Source organism: Malurus melanocephalus, unplaced genomic scaffold (genome assembly GCF_030028575.1).
Source record: "Malurus melanocephalus ecotype Western Australia unplaced genomic scaffold, MMel_1.1 scaffold_68, whole genome shotgun sequence".
Taxonomy (NCBI): domain Eukaryota; kingdom Metazoa; phylum Chordata; class Aves; order Passeriformes; family Maluridae; genus Malurus; species Malurus melanocephalus.
In genome coordinates, this window is record NW_026623300.1 from 1,380,117 (window position 1) to 1,403,688 (window position 23,572).

At 41.5% G+C, this 23,572-nt stretch overlaps 1 protein-coding gene across 1 annotated transcript in view; it reads left to right on the plus strand.

The window, feature by feature from the left end:
- Positions 1-23,572, plus strand: part of BMPR1B (bone morphogenetic protein receptor type 1B) — a 222,490-nt gene that overhangs the window by 187,407 nt on the left and 11,511 nt on the right. Inside the window, exons 4-8 of the mRNA XM_057366581.1 lie at positions 7,389-7,545; positions 15,109-15,211; positions 16,191-16,293; positions 22,210-22,306; positions 23,094-23,232. Of these exons, the coding sequence (XP_057222564.1) occupies positions 7,406-7,545; positions 15,109-15,211; positions 16,191-16,293; positions 22,210-22,306; positions 23,094-23,232 (582 nt within the window). The 5' untranslated portion in view covers positions 7,389-7,405. The remainder of the gene's footprint in view (positions 1-7,388; positions 7,546-15,108; positions 15,212-16,190; positions 16,294-22,209; positions 22,307-23,093; positions 23,233-23,572) is intronic.

Consider the following 23,572-nt stretch of genomic DNA (forward strand, 5'->3'; position numbering starts at 1 on the left):
GTTGGCAATGTTTTTTGCAAGCATGGCATATGCACATGCTAATTATATTTTAATATCCAGGTGCAGTCTTTGATCTTGGGGTGAGAATGGCTAGCTGATATTTTTATCTTTCAGGCACTATTTTTGTCTCGACTGCATGGTGCTCTTGTGTTTCTTCTCTTTGGGGAAGGGAGTGACAGTGATTAATTAAACATATCTAAGAGTGCCATGGGGTCAAAGCTGTCTRTTGCTGTTTCTCTTAAATTCCATTGTCTGAATGCCTCAATCTCAAATCATCTGAAATGATAATAGGTAAAAATCTTGCCCAGTGCAATCTTTGCTGCTTTCTTAAAGATCAGATAGCCCAGCATGGATTAGTAGCAGTGGTATSACATTGCATTGCTTCCCATCTGTGTTCTCTCCCCTGTTGCTGCTGTTCAGGAGTTTTCAAGATCACTGCCAGTGACATTTGCATAATCTCCTGATGGTCACATTTGGTGTTTGCTGTTTGGAACTGCGTGTGTGTGTGGTGATTTGCAGCTTAGAAACAAAAATTGCTACCTTTGGACGTTAACAGTAATCTTACTATGGTTTTTTAAGTAAAAATTTTCTAAGTGCAGAGTGTGGCACAGACTCTGCTGTTTGTAGYTTAATATCCAAACTGCATATTTGGCATCTTTGTACCTTAACTTCTATCCTGTTTTGAGCATAGTTTAACTTTAGTGAATCTGTGTTGACTGCTCCTGATCATTTTTGTCATCCATATCAACAGAGATGGCCTCCAGCACGAGGCACTCCATCACCTGTCACAGAATATTCTGACTTGAAGGGATCCTCAGGAATCATTAAGTCCAACTCTTAAGTGATTGGCCCATTGGGGACCAGACCCCCCACCTTGGTGTTATTGGGGATAATCAAGTGAGCTATCTGAGGGATTAAGGTCAGGCTGACTGATGAGTGGGTCCCTTGGTCCTCCTTCCTGCCCTGTTTGAAAACTGGGGTGACTTTTGCATTCTTCCAGTTCTCATGCACCTCAACCCCACCCCATTGCCATAACCTTTCAAAAACAATCATGAGTGGACTCATTGTGGTGTCTGCAAGCCCTTTCAGCACTCATGGGTGCATCCTGTTAGGACTTAGGGATGCCAAGTTTGCCTATAGGAGTTTTCTAACCTCCTTAACCRAGGGAAATCTTTCCAGCTTTCCTTTGCCCTGGTCCTCTGGGACAGGGATAATGAGGGATGGTCTTGTCAGTGAAGACCAATGCAAAGAAGGCGTTCAGTATCTCTGYCTTGGCTGTGTCCAGAAGAATTAATCATTCTCAGATGGGACTTTGAATCTCACTTTAGTAGTTATGAACTATTTGCATTTAATTGTTCCGGTTTGATTACCTCTAATACACATGCACCCAAACAGTAGTTGGTGTGGTTCAGAGGGGAAGGAAAGCAACCTTACACAAAGGAAGGAAAGCAACCTTACACAAAGGTTTGCAAAATTTTGGTTTGTTTTGAATAGTACAAGAACGCACTATTCAGAATAGTGGTAGCTCCAACACAATTACTTTTGCTGTGTAAAATATGGGGATTAAAAATAATTCTCATTAAGATATCAGCACAATTGCTTTATGTGAAATACCTGCTCATTTGTATTGGAAGATATTAAGAACTTACTTACATTTTAAAAGCTTTTATTTTGTCATTTTCAGATTGAATCAAAGGATTGGGGAAGGTAGAATGCAGTGAGTGAGATGTTTGACATAGTTGGGGAAATTGTTTAATAGYTGGGAATTGCAGTAGATAGGGGAAGACTTTACTGAGTCCAAGCTGACAGGAAAAAACAATTCCCATTTCTTTGGAAATGAAAAAGTACTTTTTCTTTGGAAATTTAAAAGTTGTCTTTCTTTTCTGCCTGTGTTCCATTGTATTGGTATGTTATCTCATGCTGTGAAAAATGTGCCAACCAATTCTCATTTTCTTCCAAATGAAAAATGCGTCAAAGATTAACTGTGGACATCAGAAATGAGAGGAAAACAGAGAGAGCAGATTAYGTGTGTGTGTTTTCTGTGGGCTGTGTCACCCCTGAAGCCTTTGTGGTTTTAAGTTTTGAGGAGTATGGGATAGGTATTATTTTGGACAGTCTTTTCTCCATGGCTTTGTTGCAGCTTGTTACATTACATGCTGAGCTTTTTAGATAAWAATTCTTAAAAATAAAGATATTGTTTAAAGTGGTGCTCGCTGGATGTAGMTGTATTGGTACTCAGTGGCAAGTTTTGAGTATTGACAGAAACAAGTTTTAAGAAAACTGCCTTGATAGGTTATTTAAAAGTACTTTTTATTTTAAACCTTATTTGCATCATGAAGAGGAGCAAAACYACCACAAATTTTGCAATATACAGACGAGAAGGAACAATTTGTAGGTTCTCTGTATTTTGTTGTACAGGAAAGCCAGCCTAGGTGGGAAATGGTCATAAGCCCCACAATGTTCCAGTTTTTTTAGTATGTCAGTTTATTATATCACAGATTGATATTTTTGAMACATGGATTGATACCAACCTCAGTTTGGGCTCACTAGTGCAATGTAGTCACACACTCAAAAGCAAAACATGCTGGTTTAATTTTTTTCTGGTGTATTAATGCCAGACTTTATTTACTGTGGTTTTGAAATAAAAATATGAAGGTCTCAGCAGCATCTGATATTTCCTTGAGTTTTATGGTATCTTGAGTATCCAGCAAAGGGAAACTGTCATGATCCAGTTTTCCTTCTCTGTTATGTAATTATCACCAATAAAAAAGTGTTTTACTGTTACSTCTTGACTATTTTATACAGTAGATCAGGCCGAGTTAAGAGGTGTAATTTATTTCAAGTCCTTTAACTGCACTGTGTTTTCATTGCTGACTATTTGCCAAAAAATATCCCATGGAAATTCTTTTATCTGATGACTGTAAAGAACAGCAAGTTAGCAGTTACTTATTTCCCTTTCTCCTAAAACAGTCGTGTTGATGGTATAACCCTGGCCTGGTGGGAAGTCATCAGGCTGCAGTTCATGWTGTGTCATAGGAAACTCTAGCAGAGTATTGCAAGGTAGTTGAATTGTAACAAAAATCTGTTTCAAGGGAAAGCTCACTGTGTAGATTAGCTGTTATTAGACTGAAAAAAAAACATGAATAGCATTGAACCAATCTGAGGCTGCAACAACCCTGTGTAGAAAGAGGAGTAAGCACAAAATACTGATTTTTGGTTTGATTGTGACTGTTTTGTGGTCCTTAGCATCTGTTTTGGGAGGGAAGCAAGGGAGCAAATTGGAGTAAATTGGCTTTTACTCCTGACAAGCGCATGCAAAGTCATGAGAGATCTGCTTTTTTTACTGCATAGACAGCACATAAATCACACAACTGAGGCAGAGAAGCCAATTTGTTAAGATAACTATTGCTAATTCATCCTTCAGGAGTGGGATGGCTTAAAATTCAAACTGCAGAACACAGAGAAACAGAATAAAGAGCTTTTCACCTCTTGCATTACCAGACTCGTTGAATCAGAGCAGTGCCCAAAAGTCATTACCATCTGATGGCTKAGGGCCAGTGTGAAATGAGTTACTGGGCTTTATCCAGATTCTAGTGGAGAAATTTTTGTCCAAATCACATAACTATGGCTACAGTTGGCAGGGGCTGAAGGACTTATTGGCAGCCATGGCAGAGAGCACGGAATGTGCATGGCGAGACTGGCTCTCTAGATCATTTTTTTTTCTGTACCTACATGAGTAAAGCTTAAATTGGTGATTTTCATTTTGTGTGTGAGGTACCGCTGTCTACAGACTTGCCAAACCAACAAACAGCAACATTGTTTAAAACTTGAGTTAGAATTCATCATCATAGTTACATCATTGTGATTGTGGAGTGGGGATCTGTGGTCATTCTCAGGCATTAACAAAAATGGTAGCAGAACTGGCTGAAATGCCATGAAAGGGTTTGCTGCATGACAGAGTATTTTGCTGCAAATCTTAGTGCTCATAGATGGAAGAATATATCAAAGAAGGATTATTTGTTGACAGTRGAGGTTAGTAGAGGTTTAAACTAGACATTAACATGATCCTGGATGCCCATGAGAATGACTTTCATTTTACAACACTTTATTTTCCTTGTTTTCCTTCTCCTGGATTCAGGATYTTTGTAGATGTACCTTTCCATCAAAGAGCTCAAAGCGTGGAGGGAGAGACACGCCAACACATTTGGAGAAAATAAGCAGYAGCATGCTGCACACAGACCCCATTCTCAGGCAGAGATTCTTGACAGAGTTCTTCACATCACAGCTTTCAGTGGTCCCAGCCCTAGAGAGGAAAATATTTCTCAGGAGTAGCACTCCAGGGAGACATCAAAGCCCTGGCAGCTGGCTGCCAATCCTTGTGGTGGATGGTGCTTTGTACATGCCTGGTGAATTTTAGTGGAAAAAGAGAGTTAAGCTGAGAAAATCAGCTAAATTTGAGGAAGGTGCAACAGTCTGATGGTGACATTCACTCTCAAATGCTTTGATGGATTCCCTGATGCAGTCAGTAAGTTGCTCAGCTGACTAAAATCACCTTATTTTTGATATGACTGTTTCTCTGCAGTTCTCCCAAGCTGTGCTCAGTGTGTCAGGGATGGGAAGCTGACCATAAGCATATTGCAGCAGAATAGGCTATGGCAGAGAAGCAACCAAACTTAAATAGCCTGAAATCACTTGTTTGAGGGCCCTAGGAGAGCTTTCAAAACCCAAMGGGCTTCTAATCCTTAGGCTGAACCAGGGCTGCTGACCAACGTGTGCTTATAACAGAACAGCAGCAAATGCAACACTAACAAGSTGTTCACCCTCCCAAACTGTGTTTTTCACACCTGAAATCGAGGAGCTTCTTGCCAAGCTGGAAAGCTCTTGGTGAATTCCTTCCTGCATGTTTCATTTTGGGAAAGGGACTGCTGGAAAATCTGCGCTGAAGTCAAGCAGACATGGAAGTCAAAAGATCTTCTTGTTGAAACTTAGCTCTGAATGGGAGGAGAAGAGTCTTTACATGCTCCAGGGTTATCTGCTAGGTGATATTGCTGAATTTCAGAGGCAAAAGGTCTGCCTGTTATTTTAGCTAGCAGTCAGGAAGTGAAGGTATGAAAGGAGCAAGGGACTAGAGTGAGAAGAGTTTAGAAGACAGAAAAGAGCTTGATTGAAAGTATCTTAGTCCTACCTCTTAATTTTTTTTTCCATTTTTTGGAACTGCAATGATTTTGCACTAGTTTTGACCCTGGCATTAGATGAAAGTGAAATCCTAGGTTACATTCCTAATTCCAGTTCTTGGAAAGCGTAGATTTGAATGCCAGCTTATCTGTCCTGAATTTTCTGGAAACCAAACTACATCTCTGAGTAGCCACCTGTAATGCTTTGATGGCACTTCACATTTTCATTCTAATTTATCAACTTCCACCTGTCTTATTTTATCTGAGAGTGCAGCCAGGTCTAGGGGTGAAAGCTGTTGTTTTTTATGGCAGGTTTTGCTGAAGCTGCTCACGATCACATCCCTGATGAGTGATGGGCACAGATTGCATTGGGGTATGATCCKTATATGCCTTTTGGAAAAAGGAATGGTCTACAATTGTGTACACTGCAAGGATGGTATTTAGCTGTCTGAAGTTAACACATTTAGGCACCATCAAATGTGTAGTTAAATGTTTCTGTGGGTTTTTTTTTGTGCTAGGTGTAAAGTGCTTTTATCTTTGCACTCCTTGTTGSGGAAAGATCCCTGCTGAAACTGTAGAGGGCTTCTAGAAAGAGCTGTGGAAATGATGTACAGAGCAAACTGTTATACTCAATTGGCTCACAAGCTGGAAGTTCACTTGGTTGCTTCATGAGCTTGAAGTCTGAAAATTCTTGACAGGAGTAGTAAGAGTTGAACATTCCCCATTCAGTGGTAACAAAGTAATAAAGACAAAAACTGCTGATTGAAAGAGACTTYATATAATCTTTAATCCCATGGCCCAGGCAGCAAACATCTGTTGTTATTAATTTATTGTACACAGGCTGCATAATCATATTAGGAGAAACAAACAGCAGTSCATTTTTTCCCTTAATTTAGGCATCTACTGCATCTTAAGGTACAGCTGCAACTACGTGAGTGAACTCATGCCTTTAGTTCCAGTTTTGCCAAATGTTAGTAAAAACACARTGGGACTGACATCCAGTTTTGTTGTGAATCCTGTTTATGTCTTCATGCTGGGCACAAGGGTTACAAGCCCATAGTTTGTGTGTGTTTTGTAACTAAATTTCCTGGTTTTACTTTAAAAAGAGGGGTGCTAATCCAAAATCCAGTCTGTTTCAGTGGGATACAGAGGTCCTGAGCAAAGGTCAAAATACAAAAGCTGTATAAGTTTTGTGTTTCATAGGGGTATTAGTCTGCTTTAGTGAACATTTCTTATTGATGTGTATCACCTTAATGTTAATATATTTCATACTCCAGCAAGGAGTATGAAAGCTCCACAATATATCAGTCCTAATGGTRGAGATTTGGGGGAGATTTTAGAGTCAAGGGCAATCCAAATAATTATAATACCCATTGTTTCTAAAGACTTAACAGTAAGTCGAGAACTTCAAGCCTGCTCTTCAGCTACTCTGTTGGAGACAGCTGCTTGTAAATCACCCTTTGGTAACATTTCTTACAGGGAACCAAAAGGAAAGTGAGGAACTGCCTGTTGAAGCTTTTCATGCTAATCTCATTTTTGTCTTTGAGGCTTAAAACCTTCACCAGGACTGAAAGCTGATATTYATGAGTAGAGCAGGGGGGAGGAGGTTGCTTAAACAGCTCCTAGCCTATCACCAACATCTCCAGCTGTGCTCCACCAGCTCTGTGGAGATTCTGTACTCTGATATTTTTAGAAATAGTCACCTCCATATATTTCAGCATTGTATATTCTAAACCACATTCTTGTCTTTTACTTTGTTTATAGACTTTTCTTCTACAGAAATGAGCTCTTTCCCTTGTTTTCCAGGCAGTGCTTTTGCAATTCAGTGACAGAACACGCTGTTGAACTTGAGAGAACATCTCTTTCTGTAAAATCTTTGTTAAATTGTAGGCCCATGTTCTGTTGTGCCTGAAGTACCATAAATCCCACTGATTTTTATGGGGTTCAGTGGGTGTAGATCTGTAACAAATACTGTAGAGATAAAGCAAGCTCCAAGGTGTAACCACGGATTTGACCTGTGCAATTGATCGGATGCCACAGAGGTCCAATAAGCCTCAAACATGGTGACCATTTCAAGCTACAGAAAAACCCTCTGTAGTGAGCACTCAGCTCAAATAACTTTATTAAGTTTTGGTGGGTAGAAACAGTTTAAGGCCTTCATTTCAAGTCYTGTGGTGCAAYCTAAAATCCTTTCTTTTTMTTCCCYTCTTACAGCAAATTATCTRGACAACATGCCCTTGCGAAGTTCTGGCAAGCTGAGCATGGAGGCCAGAAAAGATGGTGAGAGCACAGCCCCTGCTCCTCCCCAGAAGAAGCTGTCCTGCCAGTGCCACCACCACTGCCCTGAGGACTCGGTCAACAGCACCTGCAGGTTTGTGGGACAGATACCTGGTGATGAAACATGGGACAGCATATTTGTGGTAGCTCAGCAATCCCAGGTCAGGTGTCGCAGCTGATGAGTTGTTTTTCACTGGGTCTAAAAATCAGAAGTAATTTTTACCTAGATATCAGCTGCATGTTTGTTTGTTTAAGTTTTTTTTTTTTGGTTAGGCTATATACATATTTATCATTTACATATTCATTTTAGATAGTACTTGTTTTAAGGCATTGCGTGTGAAATCTTCTGAAGGTTGAACTTTGTTTTTAAAGGCACATGCAGTTAATGAGGGGAGACTTAATGRAGATATATTGAAATGTCAATAAATGTTTATAAATTTATAATCACTCTCAATAGWAGACTGTTTGTAAGAGCCCTGGTCTTTGTTTGTGTCTGCAACAGCTGCATCTATGGGTCCTTGAGGCTTTGAGGGTTTTTTTTTTGTTTCCTGAAAGGAAAAGGAAAGGAAAAAGGAAAACTCTCCTGAGGTGAAGTGTTGAGTATTTTCTTCTTCTAGCTACAGCCTTCTGTTTGATTTTGTGCCTAGAGTACTACAGCTTTCTGATTTGGCTTGGGTTCTGCTTCAGGACTTTTTGGCTCCCTGRGGGAGAGGCAGGTCCAGATGTGCACGAGCCCCTTGGCTGTTCAGTGTTGGTTTGTGTTGCACTGGCATTGGCTGAAGCCAGCAGAGGTGACTGAGGGTGCCAGTGGGGGGACCAAGCTGCTGTTCCCCTGCCCAAAAGCAGCTCCTGCTGGGCACACACGGTTGCTGTTGAATGAAGGTTGAAGGAAGGTTGAATGAAGGTTGGAGGAGCCTCTGTCCTGAGATGCAGGCACGGGCTGCTTCAGCTGCTGTAAGGTTGGACTGAGCTCTTCATGTTTCACATGAGGAATTGAAACTTTTCTGCCTAGTTAAAGCAGGTGTGGCACTGGAGATACCCACCCACTGTCAGCCATAGCCCGGTGGAGCTGTGGGAGCCAGGGAAGTGTGGAGCAGGGCACAGATGTGAGTGCAGCTGGGGATGAAGAGCTCTTTGAGGTGAGATAGTCTAAYATTGTGTCAGCTCTTCAAGACAGCRTATTAAAARGATAAATGGGGAAAGCCTAAGGTTGCTGAAGAGACTGATTGCTTTGTTGGATTTTTGAGYGTGGATTTGTAGCCTGACTTTATTCTTYTCKGCCTGCAGTTYCCTCCTGAARTRCATMAAAGTTTTGGTGASARCTGTGAATACCATTTCCCCTTTCTAACCTCTTCCTACAAACCCATGCTTCAGCCAGGAGTTAGACCTAGCTGCTCTCACATGGCAGTCAGTTAAAAAAGCTATAAAAGCCCACTCTGATATCAATTTGCAGATCCCCTGCAGCATGAATCAGCTGTTTCCAGCTCCTGCCCAGCAAGAGCCACAGCTTTCGTRCGTGCTGTCTCACACACACAGTAGCAGGGAAGTCACAGATGACTTTTAAATCCATGAGTTAGGAAGCACAAAGGGATCAATGTTAGGGAACTGATTGAACAAGGTTTACACCCCAGCTGKGGAGCCCTGCTGTTGCATATTGCTTTGTAGGCATCATGAACATTAAGTATTTTCCATGGAACTAAGAGTAAGTGTCCTGTTAGAATGGACCTGTGCATTTTCCTTCACTGCAGTACTTTAAAAAACTCTGTTCAGCATCCCCCTTATGGTGTCAAATGTCAAACTTTTTTTTAGGTGTTAATGCCCAAGAACAGGCAGTTAAGTGGTAATAAAACACAAAATGGTAACCCCTTTTATCTTCATAATGCTTGAAGACTTTATGCTTGAATATCTTGCTTTGGTGACAAAATTATTTTTTTCAAATTTAGGAATCAAAATAATAATTGAAGCTGGAMTTTATTAATCAAATAATAATCACTTTTCTGTCCAGCCAACAGTCTCCTGGAGCAGTCAGGAGACTTGATTTAGATCAACTCCTCTTTCCTGCCCTGTGCTGTTACCTGATCAGTGCCCACCTTGCCACTTGACCAGTGAGCAATGACATAAGTGAAAAATCACTGAAGAGTTTGGAGTGATGTAAAACAAGTAAAATTAATTTAAGTGCACTACCTTAATGGCTTGCCAGCAGAAATCCTGTTCATGGCCGTGGTCATTTGCTGTGGCTCCCACTGCCTTGGTGTGATGCTGCAGGGAGGTGTGAAGGACCCAACACCCCTTGTTTTCCCTACATCGGCTTAACTGTTGGTGTAATAATTCCTTTCTTAAATTCCTTTCTACATACCTGGAATTATGGATTGCAGAGGGGAGAGAGTCCCAAGTCGCCTGTTGGGAAAGCATGATTTTTAGGCATCTGGTTAGCTGGCTGGAGTGAGACCAAGTTTCAAAATATTTGAGCRCAACCAACCAGGTTAGCAGGGATTATTCATTTCCCCGGGGTTTTGGGATCTTCCTACTAGCCAGGCAGTAACTTTCATATTTTATCCTAATGTGAATGACTGTTGGCACAATTTTAAAGCACTGGGCATCATTGAGGCTCACTATAAAGGAAGTTTYTCCATTTTGAAGTTCAAGCAGTATTGATTGCAGTGTTTGTCTGAAGAATAAATTGACAGCTTCAGKTTAAACATTACTGCATTAATTATCTGCTTGCCTCAGATGTAGCCACTAAAAGGCTTTTGGATTTTATATTAAAAAATCAAACCTCTTGTCAGCTGTATCTATCTTTCAGGCTTTGGGATGTGCTTGGACCTTCAGAGTTTGGACCTTCAGAGTTTGGACCTTCCAGCCCAACAGGAATAAACCAGTGTGTTCTGGGGCACCCAAGGGTCTGGCAAAGCTCTGACACCCAGGAAATTCACTGAGTGCATCCACAGCCAGGGCTTGGGCTCACCCACTGTCCCTGCCATGGTTCTCACTAAAGCAGTGAAGCATTTTATGAGCCCAGGAACAATAACCTCTGAAAGTTCATTGGAGAAGCATTTCCAGCTGTGTTYAAATTAAAACTCTCAGAATAGAATRGCCTAGTCCTATTGAAATCACCATTAAAATTCTCTCATAAAAAGCAGTCTGTCATCTCCCAGGAAGATTTTTATCTGCTTCTGCAGATAAAAAGTATAGATCTGCAGATTTAAAGTATAGATCCTGCCCATAGTACCAGTAGTCTGAATGTTTATATAAAAAGGAGGACATCTGGTGGCCATTTAAAATCCTCTCCRTAATTGTATTTGTAGAAATTTAAAAGCCAATACTCTTTAACCACATCTGTATCAAATSCTCTAACAGCCTGCTGTGTTCCTATACAGAATTTTCCTTTTTTTATCCTTCTGCAGCTTAAGTCCAACAATCCTTKTGAGAGCTAAGGATAACACTGCAGCTTGAAAGGGAGATTGCTTTTTATCCAAGCAGAAAAGCAGTAGCCCGAGTTAGAGTGTGCTTTAAAAAATGTGGCAGTCCATGAGCACAGTGAAGTTTGGAAGACAGGGTGAGCCATCAAGGGAGGGTTAATGCCAGGGTGTGGCAAAAGGGGGGCCAAGCCAGGAGCTGAGGCTGCTGCCAGGGCTGGCCATATTCTCCCYCACCATGACTCCTTTTCCCCACTGAAATCAATGGGCAGAGACAGCTCCTTCTGTAGCCCTTCCCATGCTCCTGTACCACTGCTCAGGGCTTCTTTGCAGGGGAAGAGAAGGGTCACAAGGGGGGCCACTGAAAAATATTAGTGCACTCAAGGCCCTGACTGACAGTGAAAATCTTTGGAGAAAGTCACAATTCTCAGCTTGTAAAGGGTGTGCTAAACTGCAGAGCTGAAACTTTATTCTTGTTTCTGAACATCTGGGTGATTCATAAAAGGCTTTCAGTAAAGAAGGTCAAAGCTGCTTTGAACACAACCAGGACCTTGTTTTACTGTTCCATTTCAAGTTTTGTGTGTACAAAGTGAATGCACGGACAGTTGTGTCTAATCATAATTAATTGCATATTTTAAAAGGCAGTGTTACGTCTAATTGCCTTTGACTGCAATGGGATTGCAGTAAAGGCAGAGGCTAATTAGGTGCCTTGTCGCACTCCATTTTCATGCACAAATAAATGCTGMCAGTTTTAAAGATTGGGCTGATAAAGTTTTAAGTTCCTGTGTTTTGCCTACTGGATTGTATTTCTGCCCAACTGCATCTTTGGTTATCTATTAAGTTGCTTTTTCAGTGTTACCAGAGGTGATAATTCACTTGATGATGTTATTCTCCTGTTCTCCAAATGATATGATTGAATGTTCTTTTGTAATTTGGTATGTAGAAGGAAGAAGACTGTGACAGTGGCCAAAGCGCTGAGTTCGGGCAACTTTTGTTTTAAGCAATTTTAATTTTTAGGGAAAAGCTTAATGTTTTCTGATAAAGGAGTGATSGTGAGATCTTAGATGTTAGTCTTTTCATATTTTAATGTTTATGCTCGTTTATAAATTTAGTCCTTTATACAGGAATTTTTAAAATAATTTTTTAAAGGGTGCAGAGACTTGTCATGTTGCTTTGGATGGAAGTGAAAGRATGCTTCCTAGCATCAAAATCAGGAATATAAAGAGGAGGAGTRGAAGAAAGCAATAATACTTGTATGGACTCACTTGCAAATAAAATTAAAGATAAGGGGTCTTTTCATCAAATTATTTAACCTCTTTGTGATGGGCTTTGAATGAGGGAAAGATGTTGCTTTTCAAAGTTACATAATGCCATCCTTGGCTGTGTCCCAGCAGGCAATCTTCAGCAGGCAAGTTTTGATAGCTGAGGGGTCACATCTTCTGTGAGAAATGGCTGCTGGCCAGCGAGGACATCTGTGTGAGCAGATGCAGAGCTGTTGGCCTTGGTTCCTCTCTTCTGACATTTAGGAAAGGTCTGAGTTAAGATCCCTGCTCTCTTTGTGGWCATCTGTAATTGTAGAAGCACCTTCTGTATTGGTGTCTGTCGGCATTTCCGCTGTTAACTTCCTTTATCTTCCTGGCATTTGAATTGGCTTTGTACAAATTCACTCTTGGCAAATGCATAACGTAGCAAATCTGTGCTTATTAGTGATCACATCCAAAGTGAAGTTAATCCCCCTCCTGCACCATGCTCTGATAAGGTGGTGCTTTGATGGAGGAGGTTACTGGGTGTGTACCCAGATGTATTCAGTAACTTCACATTGAATTCCTTCTTTACGTGCCATTTGCAGAATCAAATTACACAAAATTAGAATTTGAATGGCAGATTTTAGGAGAATACCAGTTCTATACTGCAGTTATTTTTTTCTAGGAAATGGAGAATAGATTTTTCATACTGCTTTGCATGTATCATTGATGTACAGATGTTTCTGTTCATGCAGCCACCAAAATAARCATAAAATTTGAGACGTGGCACACRTCTCTGACAGCTTCTCACTTGCTGTGTTGGTAAGAACAGTTTCATTTCTRCCATGGGCAGGTAGGAGGTAGGGTAATCAATAAAACAGCAGGGGTGTGCCCTGCCCTTGGCTTGCAGTGTGTGGTCCTTCTGACGTCCTGAGAACCAGGAGAGTCATTTCTCCCTCTCACCCAAACACCTCAGAAATTTTCAAAAAGATAATGAGTTCTTAAATTGCATGAAAACTTTTTGTTGTTGGTTGGTGGGTTTTTTTATTTTTTTTTTTCTTAGAGGTAGAAACAAGCAGTACCAGTGTTTATTCTTCGCAGCAAAGCTATTTTTTTTCTCTCACTTTTCCTTCATTATTCAAATGGCTGTAAAGAGCTTGATTTATTCTTCTTGTTGGAGCTTTGCAACTTCTTTGTTTTGCTCCACTCAATCTCAATTTTTCTTTTTAAATTTGAAGTAAATTTTTTAGAAGGACTAAAGTGCATGAGGAGCCTAAATTTAATTTTCAGAAATGAGCTAAAAATCAGAGTCCCTCATGACAAGTCAGAATAATAGAATTAAATCTGCTGATTTTTCTGTTTTGTATTTTTCGCTTTTGCAAACAATTTGACTTTTCCTTCCTCTGCTTTTCAYTGATGAATTGAGAGTTTTGGGGTTTTTTTTTTGCTGGGGACTATTAGCTGTGGAGCCCATTTTTTGTGCTTCGTTTGATTGCAATTTATTGTTTTGTTGCTCTGTCCCCTGGCTTAAACTTACTCATTACTTTGATTCAAAGGCACCATGCAAACAAATAAARTCTAATCTATAATAATATAATATTCTGCTCTAATGGATTCCTTAGAGTCTCTCTTGCCAATCCCATTGTTCCTATCTTTCTAGTTTAAGCAATGAAATCAAGGTGGGTTACTGTCTCTGCCTCACTCACATGCCCGATGTCAAAGAGGAGTAGAAGCATCCCCAGCTTCTCTGAGAAAGTAATTTGTACCATGCAGCTGGTTACTTTTCAGGTCCAGGAGTCCATAACCCATGATGGATTATTATTTGAAGTAATGAGCTTACCGTGGCTAGACCCTGCACCACTAATATAAAAATACACCACGGACAATGTTTGACATGATCCTATGCAGCATCTCTGTGCCATGGAGCTAATAATTACAAATTGTGTTTTTCTCTGAGATGTGTAACTGTGCCTCTCCTTTCTTACATCTTCATTGCTTTTGCTGCTGGTGCTCTTTAGACTCTTGTTGCATTCAAGTAAGGAGAAAATCATCTGAAATTTTGCTGTTTAAGTTTTCTAATCTTTTTTTCTTTTTATTTCCTTGTTTTAACTAAGTTTGTTTCTTCTCTTCGGAAAAGTACTCATTGCACGTAATAGCCAGTGTTATTTTCCTGGGGAAATAACAGAGTATTTTATTTTTCTGTGACTTAAATGTCATACATTAACGAGTTTTTTTCTTKATTTTTGGATCTTCTTCCTGAAGCTCAGTCAATTTTTGTTTCTTACACATCACGTGTCCCCCTCAGAGCACTGAGAATTAATGCACAGCAGTCTCCATAAAATGCAGCCCTCTTTCCATGCCCTCCACCCCCTCTTTCCATAGCATTCAGGCATTTGGCCTTCATCAGGGAAGGACATTTATCACCAGCACCATCTAGCCATCTGTTAGGATACTTGCCCTYCCTGGTGCACGTTCCTGTAAACGGGAGCATTATGGATCACTTCAGGCTCGTAACACAAGTAAACATCCATGAAGGGTGTTGATGATAACTCAAGGACTCATACACTGGGGGGTGTTGCACTTTGAAATATGGTTAAAACAGGAATCACAAATCACTCTGGATAATATTTTCCATTCAGTGTCTCAAAAGGGTTTCTTTCTTCAGGTCTCTGCTGTGATGCAAATATCCGTGCCCTGTTCCTGCACTCTGGGCAGACCTTGTGTAGCACTGAAGCTTTTATCTGTACAGGTCTCCAAAGTCTTAACACACTAATGCCCACAGGCACAGCTGGGATGTTTGTYAGTGGGTTTTAGGCTGTGGAATAGTGCAGAGGTGAGTGCACAGCTCTGAGGCAGATCCTCCTCTTCGTGGGCAGGAGCTGCGTGTCGATTTATGAATGGCAGGTTTGCCTGGCAGGGAGCAAGGTTTAAGACAGTGTTCAACTGCAAATTGTCCAGTTCAGTGCCTTTTCCTGACTCATTCTTTCCAATCCACAGCACTGATGGCTACTGCTTCACCATAATAGAAGAAGATGAGTCCGGAGGACATTTAGTCACCAAGGGATGTCTCGGRTTAGAGGGCTCAGACTTCCAGTGTCGGGTGAGAAAGCATTTTCTGCCGGGGTATCACTTGAATTTTTGATAGTTTTCAGTTAAAGCACAGTCAACAGACACTCCTGTGTCCATGTTTTCCACTTCTGTTCATTTGGCAGATAGTTGATTCTCATTGATTGCTGAGGYGATTGCGTTTGTATCCCCAAAAGATGATACTATAGCTGCTCCTAAGAATAACTTACATTTTTGGTTTTGGCACTGCTGTTACCACTAACACTCCTTTTAGRGGAAGTTTGGATTTAGAGAACTGCAGTCCTAACTCCTCAAATCTCCAAGCTATCTAAAGTTAGGTAGGAATTTAGTKAGGAAATTATTTGATGGCCTGCAGCAATTTCTATGTCTTACATGCCAGTTCCACTTTGTGGTTTTTGGTGCCAGGTGTTCCCTTCAAGTACAGTGACCACCTGATGGAAAACAAATATTACCAGAGGAATGGAAGGGATATGGACAGTGGGGCAAGGTGGTTCTAAGGTTGCCCTTCCTCAAGTTAACCTTAAATGCTTTTAGATCAGTGTGGGAATGGTCTGATCATTAAGGCTAATGGAAGGTATTTTATCCAGCTTCCCATGAGACCAGAAGCTGCAGCTAAATTAGTCCATGCAGAAATTCCTGTATTAGTCTGGCTAACCTGTTTTGGATACCCATATTAACTTATTTTTCTGTGTGAGTCGAACTGATGGATGTATGTGACTTTCACAGTTCTTCATTAAGAAAGTTCTTCATTAAAGAAAGTCAGTCCCTTCTGCAGCATCAAGGCACCAACAGGAGTAAGTTAAGAGTGAATTAATGTCATAATTATCTAGATGAAATACTGCTGGATATGCTGGYTGGCAGAAATCCTTACTGCACGTCCTAGAAATCAGATTGCAGTCCAGCTTGCAAGCACATCTGTCAAGTGCCAAGAATGACCATGGATATTTACAGCACAGGTAATGATTTGCTTTCTATCAAATTCCGTGTTGCAGGACACTCCTATTCCACACCAAAGAAGATCCATTGAATGTTGCACAGGCCAAGATTACTGTAACAAACACCTTCACCCTACGCTGCCACCACTGAAGAACCGAGGTAAGTGGAACAAAATCCAGTCCTAATTGGATTTCTTCTTGCTGTTGGTCTTTGTACCTAAGGGAACAACAGAGCCCTGGTCAAATGGATGTGATTAGATCAATGAACAGCATGAAACAGTGCCACTTCATTCCTGCAGGTTGTGGGGAGTGGTGCCTTGACCTGTGGTTGCTGCTGTTTGCAGCTGTTTCTGCTGCACTCATGCAGCAAACATAAGATGTGTTAGTCTCRTGATCCTGTCCTAGCACAGACCTGCTGAGATACCAGAGATCATCTCAGAGATCATCTAGGCTGGTCATGACAGAGCATGGCTCTTGATGAGTATTTTTTTAGCCTGATAAGTGCTAAGCCTCTCCAGTGTTCATAACTGCATATACATCAAGGATCAGGTCTGCAGTGGTAAATCAGTCAGTTCAAGTTGACTCAAGTCTGCTGAGTTTTTCTTCTTTGAAAGACCTCATCATCCAGCACTAGGACTGTAACAGCTCACTAAAGTACAATTTTTATGTGAAAAATGTAGCTGAAAAAGGAATGTAGAGTAAGAACTCATACACCTTTTAAAAATGAAATTATTTGAAAGCAAATGGRTGTGTATTAACTTAGTAGATGCTGAGGTAAGGTTTTATTATTTTGGTTGGTTTGTTTAAACATCASTTACTGAAAGCTGGTAAAACTATTTTTGTCTGGATGTTCGGAATGCATTTTATAGAAGTGTATTCCTAAGTAAGTGTAAATTAATCCACAGTTAACTCTTGGCATTGGCAGGAATTGTGGTAGTCAGCATTGAGCCAGTTCAGAGTTGCAGAAGAGTTAATGATGGTGGCATTCTGTGTTTAAGATGCAGATCGGTGCGCAGATGCGCTCCTGGTTTCACAAGCAGCAGATCCCTGCACAGATGTGAGCTGGAGGAAAGCCTTCACTCATGAGAGCTGTTCCCTCCAGGCCTGTGAGATTGTGCACAGATGGGCTGCAGAGTCAGCCCTTGGGAGAGCAGTGTGTAAATACTGCACTGTTTACTAGCAAGGCATTAAGGCACTGGAACCTCATAAAATTCTGGCTTCCAGCAGAAGAGTTATGTACTACTGTGTTGGTTTATTTAATTTTTAAAAGTTCTTTGGACTGAGAGAGAAGATCCAAAAAGAAAAGTCAATATTTGTTCACACTTACTTAGTCTTTCATTAAATATCRGTTTGGAAAACACTGCCATGATTTCTTCTTGCTACTACTGAGTTTATTCTACATTAAAACTACTTAAAGATACTGAATCAGTGCCTAACRCTAGACATCCATCTTACTAAGATTTTAGTTATTTGGCAATACTGTCTGCTACTTAAACAGAAAGCAATAAAACAAGTTTTTGGTAGTGGCAGAAGTTGTTCGGATAGATGTTGAATTTGTTCTGTGTATATAAAGGGTAAATAAAGTGTCACTTGGGAACCATGGTGACAGACCCATTAAATAGCAGAGAGAATATTTTTTAAAATAAGAATTTCAGGCAGTTGGAGCAGGGTTCTAGCTGATGTTGCAAAGTTGACTATTTTAGCATGACACACAAAAGGTGATGTAGTCACTCAACATATTCTGAAGATTTTTGTTTTAAATAAGCTCTCACAGTACCAGTACCCTGACCGTGTTTTGTAGAAATGCATATCAGGAACTGCTTCAATAAATGTGGCTGAGCAGGGCTGAAGTCATCACCTTTATTAAATCCTTAAGTAAATRYGTAATTCTGGGTGCCAGGCCTGTTYTAATTTGTCGCTKCTGTAKCCTACTTGAAACCTCAGGAAAAAAAGCCATRGTTTGTACCTATTCTCCCTGCAAATAGGTACAAATACTGTGTACAAACACATGCCAGTGCCCAGTGCTACGGCTGTAATAGTTGTCTCTACTGGAAACATTCAGATTAGGCTGTGACTGGGTAATGTTAGAATCGTGTATCAAATTTAATATACACTGTAAGTGCAAAGAAAGAGAGGTGAATTTAAAAACAAGCTTCTTGGAATAACCTYAAMAMCAAGCTKCTTGGAATAACCTTCTGGCCCTCTGGCCTCTGGGAAAGATATGTGTGCTCCTCAGCATTTAAAAAACAAACAGAAATGTGGTTTCTGATGAACTCAGTGTCTGAGGTGGTTCCTCATGGGAAGCAAAGCCTAGGGAGAGCATGCAGCTGCAGGTCAGGGGTTGTTGAACTGAAGACTGACCTGTGCACCAAGGTAACAGCTACAGAGCAAGTGACTTGTGTTCTCTGAGTGCTTTTCCAGACCTGGCATGAGCTGCGAGGCAAGATTTATGCCACACCCTATCCTCCTTCTCTCCCCCCTGGAAGGACAGGAGGACCACATATGTGAAAGTGAGAGCTAGAAAAATTAACACTGCTCAAAGCAAGCCTTGTTAAGTAAGATGGAAGAAACAACACCTAAGCCTAAGTTTTGAGCTCATCTTGGTACAGAAATAGCAGGATAAAATATCCCAGAGAAACCATTACATCCTTGTGCCAGCTATACATCTGTCTTAATAAGGAAATGAAAATCATAATTGGGTCTGATATAACACCTCTGCTTTAWACAATAAAAGATATTCCTGGAAATCCCAGCAAAAGCACAGGCTGAGACCAGCCAGAAGAAGAAATATGTCTTTACTGATTTAGAGCCTATATAAGCAGAAGTGGTGGTGCCACCGTGTCTGGCTCCCTGCCTGTACAGCCAGTGATGAATGGGCAAGGGAATGATTGGAGGAATGATGGGGTTTGATGTGYGCACACAGCCTCCACGCCTCAGATTTCACTGCCCTTTTTACTYGGAGAACTGTAGCGTTCTGAACTGSAGGGACCTTGGGTGGGAGGAGAACCTCCTCTCCCTTTGATATGCTGACTTCTGAACCTGCTGGGTGGCATTTTCAATGCACTCCTCAGCGTGGTCCTGCAGATGAGTGAGGGAAATGAGCGGTGGAGGAGGGGGAAATGGCAGGAGAAGAACTGAGGGGCAATTCGGTGTTGCCGAGCTCCCCTCTGACACCACGGTTTCCCTACAGCGTGGAGCTGTTAGCRTGCTGTTTACTGGGCTTTGTGCTGTCAGCCTGCCAAGGTATGTGAAGAAGCTTCCCAAAGCCCAAAGTGCGTTTGTTTTGTGCTTCCCACCCCGGTAATCGCTCACTCTGCCTGCCTGGAGGCTGCTGCTTATTCTCCWACCCCTGCTGCCTGGCACCTCGCAGTTTCCAGGTAACACAACAGTGGAAAGCACAGGGCTGGGCTTCTCCAAGGACGGGGTACATCGTCACCTAAACTGGCACTGGCCAGAACCCACTGCAGAGCCCACAGAAAAGTCACCAGGCAGGCTCGCAGCCCATCTGCCCCATGCSTCCACCTGGCTGTGCAGGGAAGGGAGATCTGTCCTGCAGCTCCGTGGGCTGGAAGAGCAGGAGAAATCCAGCAGTGTCATCCTGGTTCAGTGCAGCAGAACAAGCAGGCATTGCTGGTGTAAGGATGGGGGCGCACACCTAATCTTGCCTTGTCCATACACCCGCAGGTTTATGAAATCCTCAAGTGAGCAAGCACATGAAATTCTGCCAGAATGCTTTAAAGATGYGTTTGAAAGGTGGCACAATAGCTCACTCACTATCAAGTATTGCCTCTCATCATAAATAGCCAAATAAATAAAAAGGCTCATGGGTCTTGTTGTCTCCTCCTGTGAGAGCCCRTTGTGTGCCTGTGCTGTGCCACTGTCAGCATGGGGGACGCCACCCACCAAAGGGGGTCAGGCCTGCATCTGGTCACATTCTGTGTCAGCTGCTCCCAGCAAGGAGGTCAGGACATATTCTTTATGTCATCCATGCTTTCCTTGCACTTGCTTCACATAATTGCACTTGGGTACCCAAAGAATTTTGTGGTGTTGGAGCCTGAAGGTCATYTGAGAGTGGCACAGCACTTCCAAAATGCCATCTGGCCTCTGGGAAAACCAAACCACGTTTGTTTATTTTCCTGAGTGGCAGAAACCATTAGAAACACTGAGCATAAGGTTTGGATCACTTAAACCATGAAAATGGTGGGAATTTGATTCAAGATCTCAGCAGAGGGATTTATCATCCCTCTCCAAATGTACACACACAGCGTGAACAAGCTCATGGGCAACATTGTGTGTGTGCAGAAATGCACAGATTTTCATGGCTTTCACATCTAGCAGATACAAGAATGAGCAAGATCTGAGTGGTTTCCCCTGTGTCTGACATCAGCTTTTGTTACTGCTGAGCACAAAAGCCTGGTTTCCATCATGCCATACTCTGTGAATGGGAACACCCTTGCTSTGGGCAGTTACCTGGGTTTCTCCCGGGTATAAAATGTTATACAAACAGTATAAAATTCTGTTTGTTCATCTGATGGGCTGTGACATCTGAAACACACATTTTAGAGGGAGRTGGTGGCTGACACAGGCTGCTGATGAAGCACAAACCAGAGCCCTCAGTCCTGCCGAGTGAGAGAGCTCTGGATTCCCTGGTGGGCTCTCAGTTTTGACTCACAGCCCTCTTGGAGTGGCAGGCCAGGGATAAATCTGCTGTGGCAAGCAGAAGGWTGGGCTGGAGTGTTTTCTGGTAGACACCATGTCAGAGTCTCCTTTCAAAGGCATCAGCCACGTCCTGGATGTTTGCATTGTCGGTGTAGGTAATGGCAGGTTAAAACATGACCAGTCTGATCAAAAGGGGCGTGGGTAGGTAATCTYTGTGGTGGAAAAGAGAAGGAAAGGCATTGTTTGGGAGTAAAAAAACTTAAGAGATGAACTAGATCTTTAAAATAAGAGTGTGACAGTAAACTAAGAGTCCCTTAGGAATCTCCTCATCTCATTACCCTTGTAAATCTGAAACATAATAGCGTCGTTGCAGGATGAGTCAGTAAGGATGGATTTCTTGCATTCTGCGACGTGTCAGGCGTTCGAGTGAAAGATGCAAGACAGCAGGGCGGGAAGAGCTTCACAAAACATGGCCCTCATTTGCATTATCCCATTATTGGGGAGGTGGTTTGTGTATGTACATAGCGAAATACTGTAATTTGGAGAATTTGGGTGGTGGGGAAGGTTGAAAAAGAATAGGGCTGGATGTCTTTGTTTTTCAGCAGAGAAACATGCATRAAGGTCAGACTGGCTTGCCTGAGCTGAGAATACAAATTTGGAGATTAATGTTACACTTTAAAGGGGAATATGAGTGTGCCMTACAAAGGGTGACTGAAACATTTTAATAGCTTTTATGTAACAGCATTTTCTACAAGTTACTTGAACGTTTTATTTTCCAAGTGTTTTCCAGAAAAGCTGCAGGAAGGGTAGTTTTGCCCACCAGCATGGGAAGAACTTGCTGGCACACAGGGCTGCTGTAGAGAAAATGGAGARGAAAATTCCTGCTCAGGTGTTTAAAATAGGATCTGAGAGAAGAACTCTTCTGTAATAGTGGAAACATACTTTCAGGACCTCTCATGGCCTGGCTTCTTGGAGATTTGAATGGTCTTGCTGTGTCTTCCCTTCTAGGATAAATGCAGTTTGAYTATTTTTTTCTTTTTTAAGTAACAGTAGGATGCTACTTAATGCAAGTGTTTAAAAAAGGCAGTAATTCTCACATGTCCTGGCTGATCATTCAGGGTAAGTCCCAGAGCTACCAGTCTTGATGGATTTTTCATTCAGAGCCAGAGAACTGCAAATCAAGGCAATGTTTTACCTGAGTGAGGGCTGAAAAAACAATTTTGGAGTTGTGTGTTCTGTCATGGTCAGTGAGGGTCAAAGAGGAAGCACACGAAATGCCTGGGGAATCCAGGGGCATCTTGCACAGGAATTCATTAGAAAAGAGCGGAAATGATCTTGTGCTCGGTGCACTTCTGACACCGACTTCGTACCATCTCCCTTTCTAAATTTTCCTCCTTTTTTGTTTTTTTAACCCCAGACTTTGCTGAAGGAAACATTCACCACAAGGCCCTGCTGATCTCAGTGACTGTTTGCAGCATCCTTCTGGTGCTTATCATCATATTCTGCTACTTCAGGTAAATAAGGAATATTGTGGCAGCTTGTTAATGTTCCTTCCAACATTTATCTTTTTATAGACTTCAGAATTAGAAAAGAAATAGAAATGAACCTTAAAGAAAAGAAATGAGAAGCTGTAATTTTATATTGTGAAAAAAAATTTGTATTTTATTCATGCTACTCGCAGGTATACCTGTGTGATATCTTTCATATAGGATCTTTCACTCAATATTCAAAAAAGCCATTCAGGTAGAAATGCAGATTATTCTTTACTGAGAGGGCCAAAGGACAGTTTTTGTATAGGGGAAATAAATCTGAGGCTTCTGAATTTGGTTATGTGATGGAGAACTTGTCAAAAAAAAAGAAGACAATAGAAATGTCAGTAGACATGTCTAGAATGTTATCATAAACTACATACATTATATTTTAATAATTTGCCATGTTTTTTACGTMGTCCAGTATTCCATGACCTTACCTCCTCTGGCTCCTAAAAATGCACTGCAGACAGTAAAATAGAAGTTATTTACTTGGTCGGTGTTTTAGACATATTTAAGTTTCTGAAAGGAAAACATTTGGTTGCTTTGCAAACTTACCCCAGACTGCGTGGCCTTTGAGTGTTACACTTAGAGTTTTGATGCTGAAAACGGTTACTAAAAATAAAATTAAATGTTTTGGCYGGCAAGTCCAGTGTATTCCTCAGGGAAGCCGAGAAAGCTGTTAGTSTACAAATGAAGGACGATGTGCATTATTCACTGCACGCGTGCTCAWTGTATTCCAAACTCATTTCATTTTCATGTAAAATGCCAGATACAAGCGCCAAGAGACRCGGCCCCACTACAGCATCGGGCTGGAGCAGGATGAGACCTACATTCCCCCTGGAGAGTCCCTGAAGGATTTGATCGAGCAGTCCCAGAGCTCAGGGAGCGGGTCCGGGCTCCCTCTCCTGGTAAGGAGGCAGCACTGTTTAATGCACGTTTCAAAGGCAAAAATGAGTAGAAGGAGGAGAGGCACAAAATTAACATTTGTATGTCCTCAGTTGTTGTTATAGGTTTTTGGTTTTTTTTTTTTTTTTTTTTTTAGCAGAAATGACGGGGATTTAAGGTGGAGAACAGCTACTTTTAGAAACAGGAGACTATATTTTTTTTTTTCTTTTCGCATGAACTAAGCCAAAAATGCTTAGGGTTATTTTCTTACCTCAGCTCATTTTTTATTTTCGATACTACCATGAGGTAAGTACAGGCTAAGAGAGCTCATGGAGGTACATCAGGATTTACTCCAGTGCACAG